Source organism: Chroicocephalus ridibundus, chromosome 9, assembly GCF_963924245.1.
Source record: "Chroicocephalus ridibundus chromosome 9, bChrRid1.1, whole genome shotgun sequence".
NCBI classification, from domain to species: domain Eukaryota; kingdom Metazoa; phylum Chordata; class Aves; order Charadriiformes; family Laridae; genus Chroicocephalus; species Chroicocephalus ridibundus.
The window spans coordinates 3,262,438-3,279,761 of record NC_086292.1 but is presented as its reverse complement, the minus strand read 5'-3'; the positions used below and the strand labels follow the sequence as shown (position 1 = coordinate 3,279,761).

Below are 17,324 nucleotides of genomic sequence, written 5' to 3'. Positions count from 1 at the left end.
GGGGGGAAATCTGTGGGTTTTTCCCTGCGTGGAGGTCAGGACCCACAGAAATGGCAGAGAACGCCCAGTGCCGAGTGCCAGAATGGCAGAGCTGCAGCCGCGTTATCGGCACAGGGAGGTTTGTTGTGTGATCGAAACAGCAGCACTCAAACTGTAAACTTACTTTGGGTTCCAGTGGTCCATAAATAGATTTCCAAAACATGTCTATTATCCAACAAGGAGTTTATTTATAAACTGAAAAAATAACAAGACTTAAACAAAACCCAAACCCGACTTTTGGCCAGCAGTGCAAACTAGACTATTTCGTTTGTGTGTGCCTGTGTATACCAAATAAGATAGAAAATTCTTTGAGGTTCATTTCAATAAAGCATTTAAAAACTGTTTCCTGGCAGTGGGGTAGTGCTGGGAGAGGCTGGCTGTCGGACAGCCAGTTTACAGTCCTGGCTGGAGCTGGAGATGGAGCATCGCCTGCTCGCTGGACCGAGATCCTGCAGCATCGTCCCTGCCTTCTTTCTGTTTGTTATCTTTTTGTTGATTGTTTTTTTTTCCCCCAAGGAGTAAAGATTTGGAGGATAAAAAAATATTGAGTCTCAAATGCTGCAGCATTTTCTGGGAAGTTTTCTGCCCACTTTGGGGTTAAAGCTCCATTTTTGATGGACTGCGATTTGTTGGGGAACGTCATCCACCTCGACTCTTGGCAGCTTTGATGTGGTTTCTCTTCCATTCCTGATGTCATTCACTGATGCAAGTTAGACCCTTTTTGCTGTGAGGATGGTGAGCCCCTGGCCCAGGTTGCCCAGAGAAGCTGTGGCTGCCCCATCCCTGGAGGGGTTCAAGGCCAGGTTGGATGGGGCTTGGAGCAACCTGGGCTGGTGGGAGGTGTCCCTGCCCAGGGCAGGGGGTGCCACTGGATGGTCTTTAAGGTCCCTTCCAACCCAAACCATTCTACGATTCTATGATCTTAGAAAAGTAAATTTAACTTCCAATGTGTATTCAAGTGAGGGAAATACTTGTTCGTAATTCTCAGCTACTCATTTTCATAATGTTATTCTGTGCATGTGCTCTGTTGGAAGCTTACTGTTTCATGATTGACTTGTAACTGGAAAGGAAGAAAATCTTGATACACAAGGATATCTTAAAAAAAAAAAAAAGTCTGCTAGAACCGTCAGCCTCTAATGGTGCTTATACGGATTTTGTATGCAGATTACAGCTTGGTGGTGAGACTTCGCCTAACTGCCAGTAACTTGCCATAAAGCTATTTCTGTCTCTGGAACAGACATTGAAAGCCAAAAGCAAGTGAAAATAGATTCATTTGGCTAAACGTTTCCTTTCAACATTACCTTAGGGCCGTCAGCAAAAAGTATAATGTTACCACTCACCTGAGTAATTTTAGATGTTTTTCCCCCAAGAATGCCCCGAGAAGCATGAGTCAGTGTGTTCAGGCTGAGAAACCAGGTGTGTGTTTCCGGGGTGAAGGGTAAAGGCATCTGTGAGCAAAACTGGCTTTCACGAGGGCATTCTTGTTCCCCCAAGCAGGGCAGCAGTGGGCTCCAGCAGGATGTGGCCCTTCCTCTCGGCAGTACTGACTTCTGCTGCTGCCACGCCACCTCCTTCCGTCCCTCTGTCTCCATCCCACCTCCACCCCTGGGATTTTGCCCCATCTCTATCCATCCATTTTGCTCCATCCCATCCACTCTGGCCTACAGCCTCTTTCCTTCCTTGCAGTTGTCTACCCGTCCCTGTCAGTGACTTCTCTGTCATTCTTGTGCTTCTGTGTCTATCCAGGAGTCCTTCTGCCTCTCCAGTGCTGGTCCCCCAGCCTCAGGACCCTGCCGCAGCGGCGTTGCTCTCAGCTCCCCGGCTCCTGCACTGACTGTACGCGCGTTCCCAGCTCTCCGCTGGTGCTCTCTGCCCTGCAAAATGTGTCAGGAGCACTCAGTATAAACAAGGATTTTTGTGTTTGCAAACTGCGGTTAGCTGCAGCTGCCAGGCCAAAATAGCTTTAGACATGACAGTTGTTTGCATAGGACGAGGTACGGTATCTGGAAAGGCGCTGGCCGGTGTCCATCCCCGGTTAGGCAACTGGGAGAGGTTTTTTGGGAAGCGAGTGCTGTGTGTTGACAGGCGCATCCTGAAGAAAGGCTCCTCGCTCCTTCCCAAACATGGGCAGCAGGAACCATCTTCCAGGCTCTTGTCCTGAGGAGAGCATATGCCCTTTCGAGTAAGACAAAATACCCTGAAGTGGCAGCAGGCGTCTCTTGCTCTATTTTAGGCGCTTCCTGTGGTATTCCGGCGCCTGAGATTAATAGAAGTTTTCTAAATAAAATCCCATAAAACAATGCAGACTGGCAGCGCAGTGTCTGTTCTGCCAAGCGGTTGGTGCCATATTTCTCTGGAGCATTTAATGCTCTTGTGTGACTGCTTGTCACCATGGTCGGAAGACTTGTGTGAGGAGCTGGGAGGAAGACATCGCCTCTCCATCTTCCAACTAATTTTTTTTAATTTGGCCAGAAGACTAGGGTTTCAAACTAATATTACTCATGCATCAACACCAGCTCCTTGCTTTTCTTTACAGTTCTTTAGAGTATTACCTCCTTTGACCACAGATGGATTGAGGGTGGTACAGAGACCAAACTGCCATGCTTGCTTTCCACATTGTGCCTTTTCTAGCAGAAAAACCACATTTCCAGCTTTGCTAGCTCTTCATAAGCAAGCAGAGAGGGTTATCTGCTGAGATAGCCCTTCGTAGCCGTGGTTATGAACTTGGGATCCAATTGTGCTACCTGTAGCTGAAAAAAAACCCCAGAGACTGTCCTTGCTCCATGAAGCTGGGAGAATGAGCAAAAAATAGAGCAGAACAGGCGATGCGGCAGCATAGAGAGATGTTTTGCATACTTATGTCTAAGAGGAACACTGTATTTAAGTTCATATCATATGAAGTAAGTAATGGCAGCATAGGGTAGCCAGAGGCATTTTCTTCATGTTGAAGAAGCATCTTCATGGCTGAGATAGTCCAGCCTTGTCAGACGGGGTAGGGAAGGACCGGGCTCTGCCTGTGAAGGCGTCGCACTGTGAGACCCAGCTGAGATGCTGTGGGGAACGTGAGGATGTATCTATGGCTAAAATGATTTTAAAACATAAGAGAGTTCTCAGGGGATCAAAATGCTAATTACTGGCAAACTTGGAGCTCTTTTTTTACATGGCAGAGTGTATAGTTTAATAGTAGACTGGGAAAAAACGTAGTTTTCTTTTTTTTCTTAAAAATTCTGTGACATCTCAAAGTGTGTTCTTGCTAAGGAGCAAATTTTGGACAAGTTAAGGACCTGGGAGTAACGAAAACTAGCTAGATCTGTAATTTACAAATGGTGGGAAATGGTTAATTAAAATGTAACTAGTTTGTGGAAAAAAGTTTCCATTTATTCCTAGGTCACTATGTTGCCTTAGATACTGACCACTGGCAAAGGAGTTTACAATTACAAGGACCTTTCCCTTATTTTAGTCCTACAGAATTGTTCTTGAAGGAAGTGGTAATTTTTTTTTCCTCTGAGCTGTATGACACGAGAGAGAAAAACCTCCCCAGACTGCTCCCTCCTGCCGCGACCCCTGTTATTAAAGGCAAGCGAAGAAATCTCTTGCCAGTAGATTCGAGTCCGCTGAGAAATGTTTTTCTATGCAGCCTGTAACATGAATTGTTTCCTTGGGGTGGTATTAACTTGTCCATTTTTATTTATTTTTAGCGATGATGAAAATTAGCTAATGCCCAGCGCTGTTCTGTTTAAGGGTACAAGGGTACTTGCGAATGGAGTTTACCGGCTCCTCTGCCGGCACGTTAGGAGGAATTACGTTGGCTCTTGCAGCCCTGCACAGCCAACTCCCCTGCTGAAGCTGGGAGAGCTGGGAGCACATTTTCCCTCCGTCAGGAGAGCAGGGTTGGTCCCTGACGCAGAGGGAGATCTATTTATCCAGTTTTTTTTAAAAACAAACCACCCCACCCAAGGTCTTGTTGAACCTGGATTGGTTCCCCATCGTGCATCGTCGCGCAGCCAGCGGCAATGGCTCCAAAGGAGCTGCTAAAGAACAAGTTGCTGGATGCTTAAAGGCTGCCGAGGCATGGGAGACGCCGGGTTCTGTGCTCCCAAATTGCACCCTTCCAGGGCTGCACTTTTCCTGCACTAAAACCTCACGCCCTCCCTCCAGCCCCTGGTCCCGCTGCGGGGCTGTGCGAGCCGGGGCGCAGGCACCATATTTGGCTCCCGGCTGGCTGTGCCCTGACCCCGGCGCTGCTCGCCTGGAGCTGCCGGTTTTCCCTTCGCCGTATATGGAGAGGCTGCTCGGGAGAGCTGGGGGCTGACCTGAATTAGAAGGAGTGCAACATCTGTATGAAGCCCTGCTTTTGTTGCACTGAGCTAATTAGGTTAAAGCCAGGCCTTGGACTGTTTTTTTAGTGAAGGGAATAATTTGAAGAGAACAAATTTGCCATTAAATCCCATTTTTTATTGTTTGCCAGGATGTGCATGGTTATAATTTCCTTTATGGTGGTAAAGTCATGCAGAGGAAGAACAGAGCATAAGCAGAAGATCTCTGTATCAGGAAGTCAATAATTCATATATGACAGTAATAAAAACCATCTTTCCTGTAGAAAGCTGCACAGTCTTTGCCGCACAGATCCTGCGTTTCACTTGGGTGCTGTGTGAGTGTGCAGAGGAGGGGCTGCAGCAGGTGTGGGATCTCATCCAGCCTGTGCAGTCAGCCCTCCGAGAGTTCTCCTTGAGATGAGCAGGGACGGGGGACGCGGGGTCGTGGCTCTCCAGAGTCCGTACCTGCCGCCACTGAAACCTGGAGCAGAGCAGAAGAGGGGGTTTTTCTGTCCAAAGAAACACAAGCCAAAATTGTTTTAGGATCTTACTGTTAACGATGACTTTATGAGATCTCTATTGGGAAGTCCCTTACAGCGAGGCATGTAGCCTACATGAGGAGGACAAAAACCTGGACTCTGGGAAGGGTGTGTTCAGCCTGTGCTTCCAGGGGCATGAAGGAAGCAGGTTGTACCTCAGATGTCCCTCCAGCAAACTTCTCTGCACCTGAAAAAACAACATTCCCCCAAATTAATTCTGAGGCCTGGCCAACAGCCTCTGCAAGAGGAGTGCTCGCACCTTTGCCTTTGGTTGGAGACCTTTAAGGTTCACAACTCTCACATGTGTATAGGTGCAGTGTCTTTAGACTTCAGCCTGTTCAGTTACATAGGAGCCAAGTCAAGGCTCAGATATGACTCTTTAGAAGATACTTTTTTATTCTAAGAATTTTCTTACCGCTTCCAGTTTCAACCTGTTTTACACCCCTTTGTTTCTACATTGAACCAGAATTGCATAATCAGCAGCAGAAAAAATGGTTTGACTGATTTTGTTTCCTTTTTCTCCCCCCCCCGCTTTTTGTGACAGATCAAAAAGCAGCAACAAGATGTGTTAGGTTTCTTGGAAGCCAACAAAATTGAATTTGAGGAAAAGGATATCGCTGCCAATGAGGAGAATCGGAAATGGATGCGCGAGAACGTCCCTGAAGACAGCCGGCCAGCAAGCGGGAACCCCCTGCCGCCCCGGCTCTTCAACGACAGCCGGTACCTTGGGGTAAGGAATGGCTCCAGGTCTCCATCTCTGCTTGTCCCAGTCCTCTTACTCGCTGCCATAGTCTATGCTTTGCTGTTGTGATCAGCAAGAAAGGACTTGGCCAGCTGTACGTTCAAGTGTGCCAACTGTGAAGGGCATCGAAGGTGTTGGACATTTACCCCTCCTCTTGGGCTTTTAATAATAATTGGTTAGAATCACAGAATCATAGAATCATAGGGTTGGAAGGGCCCTCTGGAGATCATCTAGTCCAACCCCCCTGCCAGAGCAGGGTCACCCAGAGCAGGTGGCACAGGAACACCTCCAGGCGGGTTTGGAATGTCTCCAGAGACGGAGACTCCACCACCTCTCTGGGCAGCCTGTGCCAGGGCTCTGCCACCCTCAAAGGAAAGAAGTTCCTCCTCATGTTTAGGTGGAACTTCCTATGGTCAAGTTTGTGCCCGTTACCTCTTGTCCTGTCACTGGGCACCACTGAAAAGAGCCTGGCCCCATCCTCCTGACACCCACCCTTGAAGTATTTATAAGTGTTGATAAGATTCTTGAATATTTCAGTTCCGCCACAGAGGACAGATTAGAATTTGGACTTCCTGATTCTCAGATCATTGTGCTACTTACTGGAATGACCCTACCACCACCTTTAAGTGTGTATATATTTTTTTTCCCCCTATGTTTTTTTTCCCTCTTACGGCTCTGAAAGTTTACAGGGTTTTTTAATTCTCATGTTCACAATGATTGTGAACTAACACTTCACAGAAATCTGGCACTGTTGCACCAGCCTTATGTTCTGCAGCAAATTCAGAGCGCTGTTCTGTCTACGTGGGGTTTGCTGATACGTGTGGATCCCAGATCACTCCGTAGTCTGTTAATCTTCTAAAAGAAGTGCCCATATGCAGTGATGTCTGCCATGACCATGTAGCAGTTTTCTGATCCTTCTTGGGATCGTTTTTTCTGTACCGCTTGCAAAATGAAGGCTGTTGCGGTCCACTTACTCCAATGCCTTGAACAGATTAAAACTCATGTTGCAAATACAATTCCTACTTGTAATTATTTTAATGCTTGATCAAAAGTAAGTTGCCCTGCAGCACTTCTACTCAGCAGGCCATGCTTGAATGATTATTAGATTAACTTTTAATTTTATTTTTAAAACTTAATATCTTCTGAAAAGAGCTCACAGTGTGCATTCCCCTGGTGCTGTGTGTTGGTTTCTAAGTCGTTTTGCAGCCTGGTTCTGGCCTGCAAAGTCTATAACTCAGAACCTGCCAGTTCTGGACCTTTGTGAGGCGATTCTGTGGCTACCGGCAGAAATTATTCTCAATGTGCCAGGATTTTTTTTTCTTGCTTGTAATAAAAGCAGAACTTGAAACAATATCCACAGCGAGATAATGTACCACTTGGCTCTCAAAAATTTTACTGACTGGTTGTGACACGGAAAAAGGTTGTTTTGGAGTGACGTAATGATCAATAGTTGTGTGCAGCTGAAAGCTGAGAAGGGGCAAGTCAGAAAGAGTTGAAAATCTGTGTTCAGTTACCTCTCTTTAAATCCAAACAAACGAAAAAAGAGGCAAATCATAGAATCATAGAATCATAGAATCATAGGGTTGGAAGGACCTCTGGAGATCATCTAGTCCAACCCCCCTGCCAGAGCAGGGTCACCTAGAGCAGGTTACACAGGAACACGTCCAGGTGGGTTTTGAATGTCTCCAGAGTTGGAGACTCCACCACCTCTCTGGGCAGCCTGTTCCAGTGCTCTGCCACCCTCAGGGTAAAGAAGTTCCTCCTCATGTTTAGGTGGAATTTCCTATGCTCAAGTTTGTGCCCATTGCCTCTTGTCCTGTCCCCGGGCACCACTGAAAAGAGCCTCGCCCCATCGTCCTGACACCCACCCTTTAAGTATTTATAAGCGTTGATAAGGTCACCCCTCAGACGTCTTTTTTCCAGACTGAAGAGACCCAAATCCCTCAGCCTTTCCTCATAAGAGAGGTGTTCCAGTCCCCTAATCATCTTTGTAGCCCTCCGCTGCACCCTTTCCAGCAGTTCCCCGTCCCTCTTGAACCGGGGAGCCCAGAACTGGACACAGTACTCCAGGTGCGGTCTCACCAAGGCAGAGTAGAGGGGGAGGATGACCTCCCTTGACCTGCTGGCCACGCTCTTCTTGATGCACCCCAGGATGCCATTGACCTTCTTGGCCACAAGGGCACATTGCTGACTCATGGTCATCCTGTTGTCCCCCAGGACTCCCAGGTCTCTTTCCACAGAGCTGCTCTCCAGCAGGTTAGCACCCAACCTGTACTGGTGCATGGGGTTGTTCCTCCCCAGGTGCAGCACCCTACACTTGCCCTTGTTGAACTTCATAAGGTTTCTCTCTGCCCAGATCTCCAACCTGTCCAGGTCTCTCTGTATGGCGGCACAGCCTTCCGGTGTGTCAGCCACCCCACCCAGCTTGGTGTCATCAGCAAACTTGCTGAGGGTGCACTCTATCCCCTCATCCAGGTCATTGATGAATATGTTGAACAGGACTGGACCCAGTACTGACCCCTGGGGAACACCACTCGTCACTGGTCTCCAACTAGACTCTGTGCCCCTAATCACAACCCTCTGAGCTCTATCTTCCGTACCAGTAGGAATTCCAGCTGCAACAGTATCACCTTTCTCCAGTGGTGTACCAGAGCTTGAGGGATGCAGCCAGGTCACTGCGCGGTTGTCCTTTATCAGTGAAATGTTGCCAAACTTCTGCTGCATTGCTGCAGCTGTGCAGCAGCACAGGGCTTTGCTGCGCTGTGGTGTGGGACAGGAAGAGAAAAAGCTCTATGCACCTAGATCTGTGTACAGTAATTTTGGGGAGAGGGATATAGATGCTTCAGGCCAGTTCTTGCTGTGGGTTTATTTCATCCCCAAATTTTTGGTTGATGTCACTTTGAACTTCTGAAGTTCCGTCAATTTGTGTAGCTGGATTCAAGTTACTACAGTTTAGCCTTCAGGAAGGTAAAAGTTAATTCCGTGCCCACATGCTTGAACCTCTTTATGTCTTTATCTGATCCATCTCAGGCATGAACTTCCCTGTTTGTTTCATCTGATGCAGCATAACTGGCAGAGTAATGAGCAAATTGACTTTTATTGGCCTGTGCACAGCAGAAAGGCTGTAACTGTAGATGCCGTGCAAGTTGGCATGAACCCTGCTCCTTAGTCACAGGCATTCCTTTCCTGGTAGATGCTACAAAGCAGACAGCCGGACTATGCACTAGCAAGATAAATAACCCCTTTGTTATCAAGCAGCCCCAGTACTGTCAACAGAAGGGCTTCAGGGAGGATTTAACATAATCATACACATTTTTATCAAACTAGCACCCGAATGCTGCGTGTACAAATCGAACAATAATGTGACATCCCTGATCTCTAGGCAGTTTGAATCCTCTGTTCCCTGTACTTTCTTCTGTTCCAGCTGCCACAGCCTTTTCTTCGAGCTTCCCCTGCTCTGAACATGCTGCTATTTTCAAACAGCATTTGCTATTTCTTAGGCTTTTGGCTACCAGGCAGACAAGCATGCGAAGCAGCGTGCCCTTAATGGCAGCTCTCTCCCTGACTTCAGCCCGAGACAGAGCCTGCTCTGAGCTGCTGCCTTGCCTTGGGTCTCTCAGCCAGGACTCCTGCATCAAAACATTCCCCAGTAAAGCTGGAGAAAGCTGGTGCTGTTGCTTCAGTTAAAAAGGGAGAGAAGGAAAGTCATAGGACAGATATGTGCTGAGTTTGGAAATGGGAGTGAGGGAAGGATGTGGTAACTCGGACGATGGTGGACTTGCACAAACCTTCTGGGTGCCTTTGGTCAGTGTTTGGCAACTGCTGTTGCTGAGCCACACTGTGGGCTTTTTGCTTGCTCTTTCCTAACTTAGCAGACAACGGAGCTGTGGTGTTTGTACTCCATACAGCACTACCTTCTGCCTCAAATGTAAAAAAAAAAAAAAACCAAACAGAAAAGGAAGCATGGTTATTTCTTTTATTGTTTCATTGGTTTTCCCGTACTTTTCTTGGGAGGTGGCTGTGTGCATATTTAGAGCAAGTGTAGTGCAATGAGTACAATGAATAGTCCTACCTGATTTCCTTCATTTGCATAGACTAATCATTAATGGGAAACATGATGGGAAAGGATGTACTCTCAGTTTACAGGTTTAAATTTAACTTTTAACAGGTTTAAGAGTTACATGTCCATGGTTGCACAGTTGCTATTACTAACCAATAATTGGCAGTGGCACCTGTGGACATCAGTGTTCCTGATGACAAGGTGCGGGCTCAGCCCACTCCTGCAGGAGGGACATCCATGCCAGACCAGTGACGACTGCCTTGTGATGGAGGCTGTCCCTCTGGGAGAGGCGGAAGCACCTCACAGCAGCGTCTTTTTGCTACAGATAGTGAAATTCCCAACTTCTCACTTTTCAGACCATACAGTTTATATGGTATTAATGCTAATGATAAATATGTCGGGTGACACTCTGAATTTTGCATTCGGACACAGGAAGCGGTTTGCTCTGTGTGGGTTGGGTAATGCACCAAGTTGAGTGACTGTTTCTGACGATTCATACTTCTTTTGTTTCCTTGAAGGACTACGAAGCTTTCTTTGAAGCGCGAGAGAACAACGCGGTATATGCCTTTTTAGGCTTGACTGCGCCACCTGGTTCAAAGGTAGGTGTGCGCATTTCTCACAGTAAACCACAACCTGTATTTTACACCTTGTTCTTGTCTGCTCATAGTAGGATATTTTATGTGTTCTGTGGTTGCCCCAATCAATTGACCTGCTGGTCTGATACTCAAGCTCTGGAGACTAACTTCCAGGCTTCAACATCACAGCAACAGGCCAATGCCATGTGCTGGTTTCTTTGGAGGGTGCTGTGTTCCCTGGAGGCATCTTCCTCCCCCTCATTCTACCAGAAAAACTCAGTATTTGATACAGATGCTCTTTTGGTATCCTCACTGCGGAGCCACCCTGCTCTTTTTTAAGTTAATGGAACAGCTTTTGTTGCTTTGAAAAGAAGAGCAGGGTCAAGTTCTTCACTAGTACTAATTGTCTCTTACCATTGGATTTTTTTTTTAATTGTACACGCTGGGAACAAGTGAAAGAATAGTTAATATTTGCACTGAAGAGCGCACAAGAAATCTAGATGAAAAAAATTGTCACAAAACCAAAGAATTCTTTCAGTTCAGTAAAAAAACGTAATTCATGTGAAGTTTTGATGAGATTTTTGTCCTAGAAAATACCTTGAAACCAGAGTCACTGTTTTTGAAATAATGTGGTCTTGCTTCAGAGTAATTTTTTCCTTCAGCTTGTTATCTGAAGCCTTGTTTTCCTTTGCCAATTACAAACTGGGTTGCTGCTTTGCGGATGCAATGGGCTGGAATTCTCCTTTTGATTTTGATAGGATAGGACAAGCCTGCTTTATACGTTTCACTTGACAGCAGCAGGATCCTCCAGGTCACTTCCAGCTTTCTTGTTCCAGTGGATAAACACGCCGGTTCCTTTCAACTTTTTTCATGTAAGAGTTGAAGGTCATGCTGTGCACATCACTAAGAGACCTAATTTTAAAGATGGATGATGATCCATCAGTGGTGAGCGTTATAAGCTGTGGGTCAGACTGAAGCAGTTTTGGGAGCCACACTCATTTCTAGCAGTAGCTCCGCTAATGTGAATGGTGTAGTGAGGAAAAACTCTGCCTCGTACAGTGAGTTGCAGAGAGCGAAACCTGTGATATATGCCCCAGCATCGTGAGTTGCCGGCGTCAGAAGGCCAGCTGCGTGCAGTGCGATAGTCATGTAAGTCTTATTTAAGTTTCTTGGAGCATCTGCCCAGCGCTGCACAAAAGAGTATGCAGGATGGAGCCAAGGAGCGAGAATGCAGCCCTGAGACCACAGGATGCAGGAAAGCTCCTGCATTTCCCCTCGCGGCTGAGATCTGGGAAGCGCAGTGGTACCGGAGAGCAGTTGTTGCCATAATGAATCAGGTCATCTGTCTCTGTAATGTTTATGAACATCGCAGCTCAGTTAACCTGCCAGATTGCAGAAGCAGTCTGCGTGGCTGCTAGTTGCTCTGATTCTGTTCTGAGGGATGCTCTGATTCTGTCCTCACCTAAGGAAAAGGTGGGTTTTAAAAAGGAGAAATATAATGCAGTTGTACTCTGCTGAATTTTCATACTGCTTGCTTGCCCCAGCTCGGAGAGGTGCATTTAAGTTGAGGAAGATAACCTTTGCGTAAGTGACCTTGTACCCAGTGTATTCTGCTGTTGGTCTGACTTTTGGTATCTGTCCCACAATTACATGATGTCAAATCAAGCTGATTGCCCGCTGCTGAAGAGAAGAAACTGATTTGTAGATGCTGAAATTGGCATTTACAGCATAGCTGCATGCAGCTTGGATATAACGCCGTAGTTAATGACATTGCAGCTTTTTATGTCGCTACATAAAATGGAAGGAGTCTGTGATCACCCTGTGTGTGATTGCAAGAGAGGACCTTGACAGCAAACCCCCATTAAACGTCATCATGTGAGATTTGGAAGTTAGTTGACTCCAAACACAAAAGTCCAATATTAATGCTAAAGAAGAAGGGCTTAGAAGTGAGCGTGGGAAATGGAAGTAACTCTTTACTGAGCCCTGGTGGTTTGATTTGTGCTTTGGGCACTGAGAGTGCAATTGGACCTACAAACCCTGGGAAAGGTCGGCGTTCAATTTATCTTAAATAGCCCTACTTCAGGCAATAGGGGTGGGTTTTAAAGGGAGCAAATTTTGCGAGTTACAGGCTGTGGTTAATTAAGGACTGACAACATGCTCAGTGAGAGGTCTCGAGGGGGAAATAAGGAACAGTATGGAAGAGGGATAGCGTCAAATCTGAAAAGCTGAGCCTTTCCCAGGTAACTTGCAGGACCACGCCAAAGGAAATGGAGTTTGACCTTCAAGACAAATAGATCAGCATGTTCTCTGAGTCATTTGTACCCCCTTTCCTGGAGATGAGGGAAGTGCCTCTCCAGCTTACCACTGCCTGTTTTGAAGATAAGTACTTTGTCCTGCATTTTTTGGCAAAAACCCCCAAAAAGCTAGATGTCACTTCTGTAGTGGCCGTGACTGGTTAATGGAGTTGTTACAAAGCCAAGGGAACCGTCTCCTCTTTCTTACCATTCAAAGAACCACTTGTCTTTTAGAGAATATCAAACATCCTTTTTTTTTTCCAAGCATTGTAGTCCTTTTTAATCTTTCCTTCATTTTTCACCTGCCTTTTCTGCCATGAACTGATAGGATGCCCTCTCACAAGCCGCGTGGGCGCACGGTGACGTCCCGGCTCTGCTCTGTGACCCTGCGCCGTGCGGCCAGAGGAGCGGAGCGCAGCCCGGCAGCGCGGCAAGACCTGAGCCAGCGTCCCAGCAAGGCTGTTCCCACGCCCCTGAGTTAAAAGGCAGCACAACGTGACACGCTCGGGCAGACAGCCAGGAAAACCAGAGTGATCCACCACGTCTAAGATAATGGAGATATGCGTGGTACTTCCTGCCCTGCAGGCCGGGGTCACCCACCGTGTCCCCTCTCTTATACAAGTCTTACAGGCTTCTCAGAAATTCCCTTCTTAGTCCTTCCTCGTCTTGTTTTTCATTCGTTTAGCATACTGGCTCATGTTAACAATGATGTTGTTGAGTCTGTTATCGTCAGTATTTCTACACAGTCACCAAAGCAAACAACTCCATTACATAAAAGTTGCATTTAGCAGATGTCAGACTTTTTCCTTCAAACTAAACCATGCTGACCACCCTGAAGTGCCGCAGCAAGAGCACTGTGACTGTTCATCTTTTTGTAGGCCATGTTGCCGCTAACAGGTAATTAAATTAACCTTCAACCAAAAGTACACTTGTAGAAACCATCTTCAGAGAAAAATTCCTGTTGCATTTCTTCTGCTGTCATTCTGTTCCCATTTGTGACCACCTTACAAAGACTGAAAAATGCAGGCGATTGTTTTTTAATGTTCCTTCTGAAACGTACTGAGAATTAGAGGGTAACTGGTATGTCTGCTGAACTGTTCCTCCATAGGAATGTTTTCATGTAGCCAGAGGGCACCAGGTCTGTCCAGGTCCCTTGAAGAGCTGTGGGTTGGCAGCCCCAGGCTTGGAGAGATGGTGGTAGGCAGGAGCGGTTCCCGAGGAGGACGTTCCCGCTGGCTTCCCCCCAGCAGGGAGCTGGGATTACTCAGCAGCACCAGTGCCAGGACTGACCCGCTGCCAGCCCTGGGACGGAGCCACGTATGGGTCGAATGCTGGAGCAGCCCCGAGCTCCGACTGAGGACTTGCAGGCTGCTCCGAGCACCCTTCTAGAAGGGAAGAGCTAAATGCTGGCCTTTGGTCGTTCGGTAGGGTTTAGTTCAGAAAGGAAATCGAGTCGCTGCTGTGACCTCTTTTTTTTTTATTATTTTGATATGGAGACTTTCACTAATTCAGAATTCCTTTTCCATTTAACCGTAGTTCTTCAAATCTTTGATCTCTAAATAATTCTTCCGTCCTAACATGAAATGAGGGGTAACTCGTTATATCTCATCTTTTTTTGTTTTAAACTTCTATGGTCAAAACTGGCCGTGGGCAGAGGTTGGAATACTCCTGCAGGTCCTACTTGAGCTAGCTCAGAATGGGGGTTAAAGCCAGCACCGTATGGGACTCGTTTTATAATGCCATAGCAGGCAGCGGTGACTTGCCTTGAGTTGGGTTCGGTGCTGCTCAGTTCTTTACCACGTATTGCTGCAATTCTTGTTCTGTCGCACGTTGGTGCCTAACACAGGTCTGTGTACGTCAGCACCTTTCATAAAATACTAATATGTGTAATTCTGTTCTGCTTTTTCAGGAAGCTGAAGCACTGGCAAAGCAGCAAGCGTGAATTTCAACTGCCTTAAATGTTCTGTAAAGGGAATTTCCACAGCTTTTTATAAAATAGTACAATTGTCTCTGCTTCAAGAAATGTAGATGTGATTTCTAACGTTTGATTGGTGCTTGCAGCATTCACCGTACATAATACAAATCTGAAGACAAGATGAAAACGCGAACGTGACGGTAGAGAGCACGGAGTGTTTTATTACCAAGTTGGAACCATAGGAAACTGAAGCAATTAGACAGGAATGATTTTCACGTAGTTTAAACTGTCTTGGCAATTCGCCCATTTTGTGTAAACTTAAAGAAACTATTTTAGTACTAATAATACAGATGGGGTTATACCTAGAGATCCAACTATTTAAAATATGGAAAACAGCATCTAAAACCTTGTCAGATACTAACTTTAGTGCCTGAGTTGCCTCAAAAACGTTACTGAATTCCACAGTAATTTTTCAGTGTCTTTTCTGGTTTCAGATGAAATTGTAGGTGGTATTGTGTAGTATAGGCATTGTAGTCACTTTTGAAAGTTGTGTTTGTTCTTTTGTAGAATGAATATTTAAGATTTGTATTGTAACACACTGTACAGATGATGGAAAAAAAAAATAATGCCATGTATTTCTCATTTAAGTGATCCGCGTGGGCTCTTTTGACAAAGAAAAAAGGGATTTGGGCAATGGACAGCCTTTCCATTGGCAAGTTCATCCCGCAGCTGCCTAAGCGTGAGTCGATTCCATCCCTGCGTGCAAGAGTCGCTGCAGCTCGGTGAAGTATGCGCTAATTCCCAGGCAATGTTGCAAATAAGCCAAAACGGCCAGAAATGGCATTTCCTTACCTGTGTAAGGGTGAAAGCCTTTAATGTATTTCTCTACAAAAATGCCGGTTCACACTGCTTATAGCATTAGGCATCTTACTGCATGTTCGAGTAGTCATTAGATTCATATAGTATTTTTTCAAATGAGGAAATAAATGTTGGAATAGCAAGAACTATTGTAATTAAGGAAGACTTTTTTCGCAAGGCTTTTTTTTAAGGTTAAAAGACTTTTTTTTCCATTGTTTTTGCCATATCATGACGCTATTACAGGAATTGCAAACCTATTAAAGTGTCTTGTATTAGTGAATTTACCACGTGCAATATTAACCCGTCTGTTCTCCCAGCGCTCACGAGAAGGTCTGCATTTCTTGGCCTTATTCTGCAAAACCACAAATAATTACAAGTGCCCTGAAGGATAAGAAACAGGTTTAAAAAGTGTGTGGGTAATTTAAAATGCATTTTGCACCACGTAATGTACTTATTCCCCAAAAGCAAAAAAAAAAAGACAGTAAGAAAGATAATTAGTCCTTGCTGTAGTGAGAGGATCATTCTAACAGCTCTGCACAGGCACATGTTGATTTTCTTTGCTTTATGGAGACAGAGAAGCCGGTGCTGCAGATCCGCAAAAGGCTGCAGCTCACCATCGCCACGCGGTTATTTTATGCTGATGCTGTAAAACATGTGCGGTGCTTTTAAAATACTTTCTGAAACGGATTACAGTTCATAGTTTCCAAGTCTGAAATTAGGAACAGGATAAAAGTCAAAACTTAGGTTTACAAAGATGTTCTAAAGGGCGGCAATTAAATACTTCCCTCGCCAGCTTTGCTTGGGGGCTTGTGTTCCGCCCACTGCAGCCAGCGGTTTTCTCAACATTAGTTAAAAGAGAAATGCGGGGGGTACCTGCTGCGCTGGGAGGGAGCTCGTGAGGAAGCTTCCACCAAGCGAGCAGGATCCAGCATGGAGCCAAGTTAGTTAAAATGACATTTAATTCATATTTTTTTTTTTTTCTGATTTGGGAGCCTGGGAGTCAGTTTGAAGCTTGTCCTTACACGAGCAAGCGCAGTATCAGAAGGCACAGGGATCGACCAATGTCGCCTTACCTTCAACATTAACACACGCAATTGTGCTTTTTCATTAACAAGCTTTACCAGTAATTACTGAACTTTGCTGAAATTTATTTTTAAGATCTTTTGGGGATGGAAGTTAGGTTACGTTTTAAATCCAGTGTCCGACTTTCGTTGTTCACTATGATTTTCTCTTTCTGAACCGAGGTGATTTTTCTTTCTTAATATTGGCATAATCTTTGTGCCTAGTGGTGAAGTTTTTGAGAAACTATATAAGAATACCAAGTGCAGTCTTGTGAAGAAAGTGGAATTTGACACACAAGTCACTACATTTGTGCCAGTTTGCGCCGTTTCCTGCGTAAGGAAAGTATGGTGTAAGTTTCGTAAATTACAGTCATTATTTTGGAGAAGCTGTAATTGAAAGTCGCTGCCAAATTCTGTCAGTTCAGCGACCCAAAACATTCTGGAACGAGGTCAATCTCCGTTTCTGATGGTCAAAAAAATTGGCCAAGTTTAAGAAAGCAAAGTCACTTCCCTCGTCTTGTCCCCCGCCCTTGCCATATGGTAGCGTTCAAACTGTATCAGCATTCCTAAGCGAGCTCTGTTGAGAATTACTGAGTTATTTCTTTGTCCGGGGAACAAAGCACCAACACAAACTGAAACATACCCAAAACCTCTCTCTCTTGTGCGACTGTGTGGAAAACTTGCATTCATTTTGGTGCAGATATCTTGCATGAATTTAGGAGTGCTAGGAATGTGTCGCCTGTGTGCTATTTTTCTGTTTCCCATACCTGTGGTAGGTCAATGATGGGCACAAGAACTGAATTTGTTCGTTTCTGTATTATTTTTTCCCTATGTAGAAGGCAGGCGTTGAGGATTTAACCTGTATATTAACCATTCCTGTACCATTCCAATAAAGCTGGTTTAGAATGCTTTCTCACATGACTGA

At 45.6% G+C, this 17,324-nt stretch overlaps 1 protein-coding gene across 1 annotated transcript in view; it reads left to right on the top strand.

Annotated features, from left to right (window-relative positions):
- The window catches only part of SH3BGRL (SH3 domain binding glutamate rich protein like), a 39,269-nt gene extending 21,945 nt beyond the window's left edge, over positions 1 to 17,324 (top strand). Inside the window, exons 2-4 of the mRNA XM_063345812.1 lie at positions 5,439 to 5,624; positions 10,215 to 10,295; positions 14,475 to 17,324. Coding sequence (XP_063201882.1) covers positions 5,439 to 5,624; positions 10,215 to 10,295; positions 14,475 to 14,507 — 300 coding nt within the window. The 3' untranslated portion in view covers positions 14,508 to 17,324. The remainder of the gene's footprint in view (positions 1 to 5,438; positions 5,625 to 10,214; positions 10,296 to 14,474) is intronic.